Source organism: Benincasa hispida, chromosome 5 (assembly GCF_027475165.1).
Source record: "Benincasa hispida cultivar pf3 chromosome 5, pf3_genome.v1.1, whole genome shotgun sequence".
Lineage (NCBI taxonomy): Eukaryota > Viridiplantae > Streptophyta > Magnoliopsida > Cucurbitales > Cucurbitaceae > Benincasa > Benincasa hispida.
This window is the reverse complement of record NC_143482.1, coordinates 3,217,236-3,229,452: the sequence shown is the minus strand read 5'-3', so window position 1 is coordinate 3,229,452 and position 12,217 is coordinate 3,217,236. Positions and strand designations below refer to the sequence as shown.

The window sequence follows — 12,217 nt, the reverse complement described above, 5'->3', positions numbered from 1 at the left end:
AATCATTTGTTTTAAGTGATGCCAAGTCAAATTCAACTTAGTTATATTATTATGTAAATGACGTGATTGTAAAATATTAAAGTTAAGTTAAATGAATGTTTTAGACGACAAAATTTATATATATTGTAAAAGTCTACTCGATTTCAGATATACTAAAAAATTAGAATTAAGATAATATATAAACATGTATATTGTAAATTTAATAATAAGTTGAAATATAATAATAAAAAAATAGTATGCCTATTGAAATAAAGTAATATATAAATCTAAATATTGGAGAATTTTAAAATTAAAAAATAAAATAAAAATATAAATACAGTAAATGTTTTTGTAAATAGAAAAATTAATAAATAAAATATAAAAGATGGAAATTAATATACAAAACAAAGAATAAATAAAACTACTTTGAGAATTCAAATTTGAAATACAAAAAAAATAACATTCATTTTGAAAACTAAAATAATATATAAGTGTAAATATTGGAGAATTTTAAAATCCAAACGAACAAAGTGTTGAATCGAGTCGTACCAGATAGCATGATTTGAACACACAACCAAGAGGTGGAAGGAAATTGTGGACATGCCAAACAACCAATAGGCTAAAAATGCATTTTACTAAATTAAAAAACAGTTTAATATAAGACAGAAACATAAATGGAAGAAACTAATTTTTGTAGTTTCTCAAAATTATCCCATTTTTTAGAAACAAAAATGGGAACAGTTATCAAACAAGTCTGTTTCTTGAAAAATGCTTGAGAAACATAAACAAGAAACAAGAAATAGAAAGGTTATCAAAAGGGCCTTACATTACACCTAATTTAACATATTTATAATACTCCTCCTTAGATGCCCATTATATATATGAAATATGCTTCCTTAAAATCTTACTAGGAAAAAACCCAATGAAAAAAAAAAAAAAAATCTCAGTGAAGAAAAAAAAGTATATATTTCATATAATTTGATACTCTTAAAAAGAATACATTATATCAACCCCCCTCCCCCCATGAAAATATCACTTGTTGAGTCGTCGCATTCCAATGTTGTGCACAAATTTTTCAAAAGTTACGTTTGGTAATAATTTTGTAAATAAATCTGATAGGTTATCCTTCGAATAAATTTGTTGTACAGTGATGTCATCATTTTCTTCAAGATCACGAGTATAGAAAAGCTTTGATGAAATATGCTTTGTTCTATCTCCTTTAATATATCCTCCTTTGATTTGAGATATGCATATTGTGTTGTCTTCATATAATATCGTTGGAAGATTTTTATTAGAAGACAAACCATATGTTCCATGGATGTGCTGAGTCATTGATCTTAGTCATACACATTCTCGACTAGCCTCGTGAATTGCATGAACTTTAGAATGATTTAAGGAAGTGGCTATTGCGGTCTGTTTCACTGATCGTCATGATATAACAGTTCCTCTACATATGAATAGATAACCAGTTTGAGATCTAGCTTTGTGTGGATCAGATAAATATTCAGAATCTGCATAGTCAACTAGATCAAAATTTGATTTATTTGAATAAAACAAACCCAGGTCGATTGTTCCTTGGAGATAATGAAGTAAATGCTTAATTCCGTTCCAATGTCTTTTTATTGGAGAAGAACTATATCTTGTTAATAAATTTACTGAAGATGCAATATCTGGTCTTGTATTATTAGTAAGATACATAAGTGCATCGATTGCACTAAGCTTTGACCATCATCTAGATTTTCTCTTACTTTATAGTTTAAATATAATTTAACTATATAAAATAAAAAAACATATAGTATGCATTAGAATATGAAAAAGTAATTATAAAACATTTGCATTATCAAATACACATAAGTCCAATGCAAAATTAATAACTATAATAGAATTGTTTCTATCATTCATATCTGCTAAAATTTGGTTTACAATATTATTTCTCACTCAAATCATTTGTCTTAAATGATATTGACTCAAATCCAATCCAATTATATTATTATATGAATGTTGTGATTGTAAAATATTAGAGCGAACCCCTAAATGAATGTCTTAGTAATAAAATTTATATATTGTAAAATTCTAACCGGTTACAAATGTACTAAAAATAATAAATTTAAATTTTCAATAATATATAAATATGTATATTGCAAAATTCAAAATTCAAAATTATTTAAATATACATATTGAAAATTTGAAATTTGAAAATCAAAATAATATATAAATCAAAATGTTAGAAAATTTAAAATTCAAAATTCAAAAAGATATTTAAGTATACATATTGAAATTTTGAAATTTAAAAATTAAATAGGGTATAAATCTAAATATTGAAAAATTTAAAATTCAAAATTAAATTAACATATGAATATAAAACAAAAATTAATAAAGAGATAAAGAAATATAAAAAAGAAAGAAATATAAAATAAAACAAATAAAGTGAAATTGTCTTACATGAGAATCTAATCCACAGAGAAAGCCATACATGGTCTTGGATGCACCTATGTACGAGCTATTTCTTGTTTTATACTATTTCTTGTTTCTTGTTTGTTCTTTTTTTTAGTATATATAAAGATAGGAAAATAAATCAACAACGTTGTGCTCCGAAGCTATCTTCATGACAATCACGTCCCCTCGATGCATAATATCTCGGATGAGATGGTATTTTCACTCTATGTGCTTGCCACGCTTATGACTCCGAGGCTCACGGAAATTCGCCACAACACCACTATCATCACAATAAAGGGTGATGGGCCTAAACATGTCTGGAACAACTTCCAGATCAGTCAGAAAACTTCCTGAGTTAAACGGCCTCCTTAGCAACTTCACAAGTCATTACATACTCAGCCTTCATGTTGGAGTCAGCGATGCACCCCTGCTTAGTGCTTCGCCATACTACAACCTCTCTGTTAAGAGCGAACAATGATCCTGAAATGGACTTCCGAGAATCCTTATCAGTCTGAAAATCAGAGTTCGTGTATCCTGTAAGGATCAAAACCTTAGAACCATACATAAGCATGTAGTCCCTCGTTCTTCAAAGATACTTGAGGATGTTCTTGACGGCTGTCCAGTGACCCTGTCCTGGATTAGACTGATATCTACTGACTATTTCCACTATGTAGCAGATACCAGGTCTAGTATATAACATCACATATATCAAATTGCCTACAACATATGCATAGGGGACCCGTCTAATTTCCTCAACCTCTTGAGGTGTCTTAGTGTTGGGTTTTATGTCCTAAAACTCGTGGTTTGTAAACAATGGAACTTATTCTGAAAAATTCAATAAGGTGTTATTGAATAGATGTTTTGCTTAATAGAAATCCAATAAACCTAAAAGTCCCTTGACTATTGGATGAGTACTTGAACTTTATGTGGAGACATAAAAATGGATCAGGTTCGAGTAAATAGTCAAAATGATCTATATTATATGAATAAGGTTGAGTTTCTTATTCTGGTAACATTATTGGATGTGACCTGCTCTGTAGTTGTTACAAAGAGTTGTAAAGTGTTACAAACGAAGTGATTCTAATTCGTTCATGTTGGGACATGAGGAGTGGGAGTGTCCTTGTGCAAAAGGGTTTGTACAAGATCGGACTACGAAATTAGGCACTCTTACTTTATAACGCTGTTTACTGTTTAAGACTGACTATTTCAAAGCAATGACCTAGGTTACTTGACCTTAATCCCGAGCTAACTATGAACTCCTGTTTATTTGGAATTATCCTTAGATTTGCATAGGTGAGGGTTGGCTCAACAGCGCCGGCTCAATAACTTGCCATTTCAGGGGTAAGACTGGATAGATAGCTGGGGACATAGGGTGCAAGACAGAATTCACTCGTACCCGCTTTTAGGGATAGTAGAGAGAGGTTGTTCCCTTAAGTGTTGATTCTAGGTCTTGAATAAGGAGCCCCACCCTCTCATTGGCCTAAAAGGGACTCGATATTGTTGATTGAATCACAAAATAATTGTTCATTAGGGAATTAGTGGGGACTTAAGAAACAAGAGGTAATTTCGGGGGTAAAATAAATATTCGATCCAACCGTTATTACGAACAATCTGTGAAGGGTTGACTTACTAATCATGATTATATCGAGTGGACATAATATATGTACAGGGGAGTTCAACTATGGGCTTTAGTGGAGTGACCCATTAGTTAACGAATGTGGATTAGTTCAGTCTAATGAGTTTAGCTGTTTAATCTCGGATCGTTGGAGCCCATGATCTGTAAGTCCACGAGGTCCCCCTACTAACTCAGAAATGGATTAGCTCTAGAGTAGCGTGATAAGTTAATTTGAAACGTTCAAATTAGAATCAAACGAAATTGGAGAATATACATATATATATATATATATATATATATATATGATTTAAATATATGAAAATGGAATTGTGTAAAATTAATTTAATATTGGATATTAAATTAATTAGAATTATTTAAATTGTTTAAATAATTATTTATTAGTTTTATTAGAAAATTAATTTATGAAATTAATTAGTAAAATTAATAAATTTTGATTTTAGAAATCAAATGTGATTTTAAAATCAATTTTGGATTTTGGAAATTGAAAAACACAAAAATGGGAAATTGGATTTTCCAACTCCATCTTCAAGTAACTCACTAACAACCCAATCTTCAAACTTCATTTACTCCAAGCATGAGCTGCATCTCAAGCAGTAAATCTCTTTGCATGATGATCTGCAATATATTGAAGAGATTGGAGTGATTTTGAAGCAAGGTAACTGATAGAATTTTAGCTAAAAATTCGTGTGAAGAAAGTGCTATTCATTGCATTGCTGCTGTGAGCATTCTCCAAGTTCTCTTTGTTTCCAGCTTATTTTGAGTCTCACAACTCAATCTAAAGCACCAAGAGAATAGTAAGGAAGATCTTGTGGTGGTTTGCACAAAGATTTGGAGGAATTTGCATTTGGAAATCGAGATTTCAAAGGTTCTTCAAATGTATATCTTAAAACCCATTAAATTCTGTTTGAGCATGTTTTCGTTGCTGCCAAAATCAATCAATTAAAGTGCTTATCGATCCTCGTCGCTTCCACTACGTGCTGGTACTATCCAACACTTAATACACTGTTCCTTAGACAATGTAACTCTGTGCCGAAAAGGGAATAGACCCTTCTTGGAGTTTTGCATCGAGTACTTGAGCAATATCTTGTCAATGTGCGATGCCTGAGATTGTGCTCACACTTTGTTCTTTCGATCCCGAAAGATCTGAATCCCAAGAACAAACTGAGCCTCTCCCAAATATTTCATTTGGAATTGGGTCGCAAGCCAGTTCTTAACTGAAGTCAGTAAGCCTACATCATTTCCCATAAGTAGGATATCGTCTACATATAACACTATGAAAACTACTGAATTGTGATGATTTTCTTGTAGACACAAGGCTCATCAACGTTTTGGTCAAAACTATAAGATTTGATCGTAGTTTCAAACCTTATATTCCAAGATCAAGATGTCTGTTTCAGTTCATAAATGGACCGATTCAGCTTCCAAACCTTTTGCTCTTGACCTTGAGCTATGAATCCCTCGAGTTGCACCATATAAATGATCTCCTCAAGATTGCCATTCAGAAAAACAGTCTTGACATCATTTACCATATCTCATAGTCATAATATGAGGCAATGGATAGGAGGATGTGGATAGACTTCAGCATGGAAACAGGAGAGAAAGTCTCCTCATAGTTGATTCCTTCTACCTGGGTATAACCCTTTGCCACAAGTTTAGCCTTGAAGGTTTGCACCTTCCTATCGGCACCCTATTTCCTCTTGTAGATCCATTTACAACCTATGGGTGTAACCCCATCAGGTTGATCTACAAGATCCCAAACTGAGTTGAAGTATATAGATTCCATCTTGAGATCCATGGCTTTGACCCATTCATTTCTGTCAACATCCTCCATTGCCTTATTGTAAGACAACGAATCCTTAACCTCGCCATCAGCTACCATAGCTAGGATTTCAATTAAACCCATATAGCAAATAGGTGGGTTCGCAACCCTCCCACTACATTGAGGTTCCCTAAACTCTTGAGGTGGATTTGACCTACTAGATGAACTTACATTAACAACTATTGCTGACGTAGCAGGCTCTTCAACAACTCTTGTTGAAGATTCAGTAGTTTCTTTGAAAAGCTCATTCAACACGATTTCTTTGGAAAGCTCATTCAACACGATTTCTTTGGAAAGCTCATTCAACAAAAAAGTAGCATTTTTCGATACAAACACTTTATTTTCCTTAGGATCATAAAAATAATCCCTTCGTGTCCCTTTGGGGTAGCCTATAAATAGGCACAACCTTGAATGTGGTTCCAGTTTCTTAGGATTAGCCTCAAGCACATATGCCAGATGCGGAAGTGACGTAAACTAGCTTTACGCCCATTCCACAACTCTAAAGGTGTCCTGACAACACTCTTGTAGGGAATGCAGTTCAGGATATAAGTTGCAGTCTCCATTGAAAAACCCTAAAACGAGTCTGGTAAGGAGCCGTAACTTATCATCAACCAAACCACGTCCATCAGGGTTTGATTTCTCCTCTCTGATGCACCATTCTGCTGAGGTGTACCAGGTCCTAAGAGTTGGAAAACGATTCCATGTTCTATCATATAGTTCTGGAACTCAAAATCCAAAAACTCTTCACCTCGATCAGATCGAAGCGTTTTAATCGTTTTATTTAATGCATTTTCAACTTCATCCTTGAACTCTTTGAACTTTTCAAAGGATTCATACATATGTTTCATCAAATAAACGTACCCATACCTCAAATAAATCATCAGTAAAAGTGATGAAGTATTCATAGTTTCCCCTGGCTCGCACATTCATCGAACCATAAAGGTATGAATGCACTAACTCTAGAGGCTCTTTGGCCCTCTAACCTTTTCCAGTAAAAGGTCTTTTAGTCATTTTGCCTTCAAGACATGACTCACACACAGGTGAAGAATATTCTTTTAACTCACTTAGAAGTCCATTCTTCACCAACCTTTCAATCCTATTGAGATTAATGTGCCCCAAACGTAGGTACCAAAGTTGGGCATTTTCTTTAAGAGAAACTTTAAGTCGTTTGTTTTGAGTTACGACACATTTAAACATCTCTATGTTATGGAGATAATTTGTCGCTAACGGCCTTAACACATACAAATTATTTTCCAGTTGAGCCGAATATATATCAACACTATTTTTCATAATAAACACTTTATTAATAGAAAAATGTATTGAACAATTACATTCAAGCAACGACTTTACAGAAATTAAGTTCCTCTTTAACTCGGAAACTACATACACATCATTCAGAATGATAAACCTATTTTGTAAAGTCAACCAGAGACCTCCCACTACCACAACTGAGACGACGTGCCTGGTTCCAACTCGTATCGTCATCTCACCAGCTTCAAGCTGCCACCAGGAACTAATTTCCTGAAATGAAGAACAAACATGGTTAATGGCCCCAAAGTCTATAATCCAGGTAGAATCATCATTCTCCACTAAACAAGTCTCCAAAACCAATAAATCGTATTTAACTTGTTCGGTCTAGGGGTGTTCAAAAAACCCGGTAACCCGACCAACCCGGACTACCCAACCCAAACCGCAAGGGTTGGGTTGGGTTAGATTTTATTTTGGGTTGGGTTAGATTTTATTTTGGGTTGGGTTAGGTTAAAAATGTTAAAAAATATTAAATTCGGGTTGGGTCTGGGGTTACCCCATTTTAGTGTCGAGTCAACCCGACCCGACCCGACCCGACCCGACCCGAATATATATATAAGTTAAAAAAAATGTCAAATTAAAAAAAAGAATCTGTGACTCAACCCGGCCTAACTCGAAAATTTTGGGTTGAGTTGGGTTGGGTTGACCCTCCAAAAAAGAACTAATAGGGTTCATTATTAGCCAACCCAAATTTTTGGTTTGGTCCACAAAAATCTTCCAACCTGGCTCAACCTGGACTATGTACACCCCTAGTTCGGTCTTTTTCTTCTCAGCCAAATAACGTGGGCAGTTTCGCTTCTAGTGCCCATCCTGGTTACAGTGGAAACATTTTCCCTTGTCAACCTACACTGGTCGCCTACCCCACGGAGCGACAGGTTGTGGGTTAGCAGGTGCCTTCTACTTCCCCTTACTACCCTTCTTCTTCTTCCACTTGCTGGTGTCAAAAGAAGAAGGTGCAGACTTAGTTCCTGAGGTCAAAGCTTTATGGAACTTTCTAGATGGTGAAGCAACATTTGCCTCACCAACCTTCTTCTCCTTGCTTTTTAGCAAGAATTGAAATGTCTACAGCTCGTTCAATAGAGTTGTAAGGTTATAGTCAACCCTGTTCAAAATAGCCTTACTTACAAAGTGAAGGAAGATTTCTGGTAACGACTCCAGAATAATGCTAACCTGGCTGGCCCTCATCGATGCTTGACCCGTTCATCTTCACCACATTGAAGTGGATCATCTTGTTCAGAACATGTTGACGAATAGATGTACCCTTCTTCATCATGGAGTTGAAGATGAACTTCATAGCATCATGTCTAAGCTGCATGGACGGTTGTCCGAACATTCCCCTCAAGGACTCCATGATCTTGTGTGCAATGATCATGGGTTCATGCTTCTTGTCCAAAACGTCGTTAAGGCTGGCAAAGATATATGCTTGGGCCTTCTTGTTCGCTTGTGTCCATTTCTTGTACACCTCTCGAACATTTCGAGCTGCATTGGGAGGTGGAAAAGGAGGACAATCCTCCATAAGGACGGACCTATGGTCATCGATGATAAATATCGTGTTTACTTGTCTTTCCAACTAGCATAGTTTCACTAGTCAGTTTATCGGTTGCTAAAAGTGCAAGAGTAGTGGTAGCCATTATTTAAAAGTTTCTATTAAAAAGAACAAACTTAATGAGTCTACTTGCATTACCACTTTTAACACCAATTAAATTTTAGCAAAATAGTTCTATTGTACGCTAAGTGACATCTATTTTGCAATGATGCCCCAATGAGGCAGGACAAAAGTCACCATTAGGGTGAATCAAGTGCCCCTTCACTGGAATGAGACAATCTCAACCATTAGACAGAAACAACTTCTTGTAACTGAATCTAATAGTCACCATAGTGTTGGGATTGGTGTCCTAATTCTCCTGAAGTCTCGTTGTTTTATAAAGATACATATTTTTCAATGAACAAAATAAGTGTTATTTAATTCTGGCATTTACTCATATACAATAAACAAAGCTCTTTGGTTATCTTATGTGAACTTAAGCATGTATATGTGATATACAAGTGGATCATACCTTAAGTGATAACCTAAATCGGTCTATAGTATAAGGATTAAGATGGAATACCTGATCCTGGTGACACTATGGATACGATCCGCTTTGTAGAGGTTTACAAGTGCTGTAAACTACTACAAATGGTAGATCCTGACCATTCATGTGGAGACGTGGAACGGGGGTGTCCTATACAAAGAGTTTGTATAAGACTTGGACCACAAGATGACTAGATTCTATATATAACGCCATTGATACTAGAGACTTGCATCTCACCTAAACAACCATAGGTGACACGACCTCAATCCTGAGTGTTTTGTGAACTCATGCCTTTAAAGGCGGTCCTTGATTAGTATGGGTCAGAGTGGCTAGATTACTAACTCAACATGCCTACCTTTTTGGGGACTTGTCTGATCTGGAAGCTGGGAACTTAATCCATAATATGGAATTCACTCCTTTCCCGAAGCAGGGATAAGTAGAGAGATTGCTCCCTTAAGGGCTAATTTCGAGGCTTGAACATAGTGGCCACAGCTTCTCTTTGGAAGAAAAGACTCAGTCATAGTAGCACTATGACTTATGTTCATTAGAGGGATCAGTTGTACTTAAGGAGACAGATGTAACTATAGGGTCATAACGGTTATTGGCCCAGCTGTACTTATGAACGATCTGTAAAGGGTTGTCGCACTACTTATTGGTTAAGATGGACACATAATATATCTGTAGTGAGGAGAGTTTAGCTGTCGGTCTTTAGTGGAGGGCTTGGTAGTTAACAGATGGTGGATCCCGTGACTAAAGAGTTTAGTCAGTTATTCACGTACCGTTGGATCTTCGGATCTACAGGTCCATGAGGTCCCCTTGTAGCTTGGATTCTATTGAGAATCAGTTCTTGATGTTGATTTGAAATGTTCAAATTGACAAAAGGTATTTTAATTATATATGATATAATCGGTATGATGTATAAGATACATCTAGTGGAGGATTGATGTAAATGAGATTTATATTAAGTACCATGGAATAGAAAAAGAACTATGGTTTATATGTTTCATGAGATGAAATATTAAAATTATAGGTTATAAATATAGTATGATAAGTTGGTTATCATTTATGTTTATAATAATATTAATTATTGGATTATTAATATTTTTTCTTTTAAATAACCAAAGTAGTGGGTGTTTATTGGATCATGACAACTGTGAGTTTAAAAGGAAGTGGTTTCCTATTTTGAAAAAGATTTTTTTTTTTGTTTTTTTTTTACAAAAGTTTGAAAAGGAATTTGAGTTTTCTCTTCGGTGAAAAGAAACTCATGGAAGTCGTCAAGTAAATATAGATTTACTAAACAACAGCTGGGCGAGCTAAACGATCGTGCAGGTGCGAGCTAAATGATCGTGCAGTTTACTAAACGATCGCATAACTTTGCTAGACGATTGCTGGTCCAAGGTAAACGATCATATAGAGTCTATAGGCGATAGACCGAGCTAAACGATCGCATAGATTTTGCTAGACGATCGCATAGTTTTATCTAAACGATTGGGCATCGACCTATACAATAGGTTTGTGACTTCTCCCACTTGCGCAGTCGTGTACGCGATCGTTGTTTCCTCCATTCATCTGCCTCATACCAAGTCGGAACATAGCCCACCCTCTGGATTCTCACACCGAGATTACCAAGGTTGCCTTGTTGGTGGTGTCAGACTCAACTCGACACCGTCGAGGTTTTCTGGGGGCCGTTCGTGGTGTTATGGAGGCCATTCGTGTCATTAAGGACGAACGCGGTGTTTGTTCGCTGTTGCGAAGGAGTTCGTGACCGAGGAGATCGTTGAGGACGAGCGCGAAGTGTTCGTGCTGTGTTCGTGCGGTGTTGCAATCGTGTAGATTGAGCGCTCGTGGTTGCTGTTGTTCGATCAGAGTTGCGCATCGGAGCGTGGAGACGCTTCTGCCGATGTTCGTATAGAGTTTGATCTTTGTTCTTCTGTATTGTTCATGTTGTAATTTCTCTATATAATTGTATAACCGTTTGTTTTGAAATCGATTGTAAATGTATTGTTTATTCATGATTGTAATTTGGAATAGTCTTGTTCTACTGCTTATGGAAATCTCGATTTTGATTTCTTTCACATCGCTCGGTCCAGAATTTGTTTACATCCTTAACAATTAGGCCCTAGAGTCCCACCTTAATGTGCCCACCATAGGGAAAGGCAGATTAGAACAAGAGACTAAAACAACCCTATCCATTTCTCGAGATTAGATAAAGAGTTGTGCAAATACAACCATCCTTTAGGGGGACACTCTCAGGGTGCCTTGAGGCGAAGCACGAAAACGTTATCCAACCTAATGAGAGAGACCAAGAGATATGTTGTCATACAACCCGCTCCCACTTACTATGAACATTGTAACGACCGGGTCCTTACATATTATGATCCGACCACTACGACATGCATACTTAGACTTTTCTATCATGAGATGAGTTTTGGTAAAGATCTCAAAAGAACATATCTAAGATTTTATTAATTATGTAGAAAACTATATAAAAAGTTTATTTTACAAAACACCAGGGTCCATAAAAAATTAGCGTAGTGATACAAAAATGCATATGCCTATAATAGTGAGCTTGATGGTTGGCCATTTGAGCGACATCCAGTTCTGCCACCTACGCTGTGTCCTTACCTACAAAGTCTGTAAAATAGGATGAGTATATAATATACCCAGTAAGAAGTTCTCACTTAAGGTAGTGACCAAATGTACAATCACATGCAACATGTCCTGAAAACATATAATTGGGACCGAAAACATATAATAACATGTGGTGGTCGGTTACGCTTCTAACGTAAATTTCTCCGCCCTGATAGGAAGATAAGGACTTAGGCGGAAACTAACCCATCTGATGATTAGCGGGTTATGCAGTCAGTAGGGCCAGAGTCGCATCCAACATCAACCATTAACATAAACGTAAGATTGGACTAGAGGGGTGCAACCATACATACCCTGTTAGTCCCTAGCATAAACTTG

At 35.8% G+C, this 12,217-nt stretch overlaps 1 protein-coding gene across 1 annotated transcript; it reads right to left on the bottom strand.

Annotated features, from left to right (window-relative positions):
• Positions 1 to 8,343: 8,343 nt before the first annotated feature.
• Positions 8,344 to 8,694, bottom strand: LOC120078020 (uncharacterized). The gene has a single exon (XM_039032193.1). The coding sequence runs from the start codon at positions 8,692 to 8,694 to the stop codon at positions 8,344 to 8,346; it is 351 nt and encodes a 116-aa protein (XP_038888121.1).
• Between the last annotated feature and the right edge of the window lie 3,523 nt (positions 8,695 to 12,217).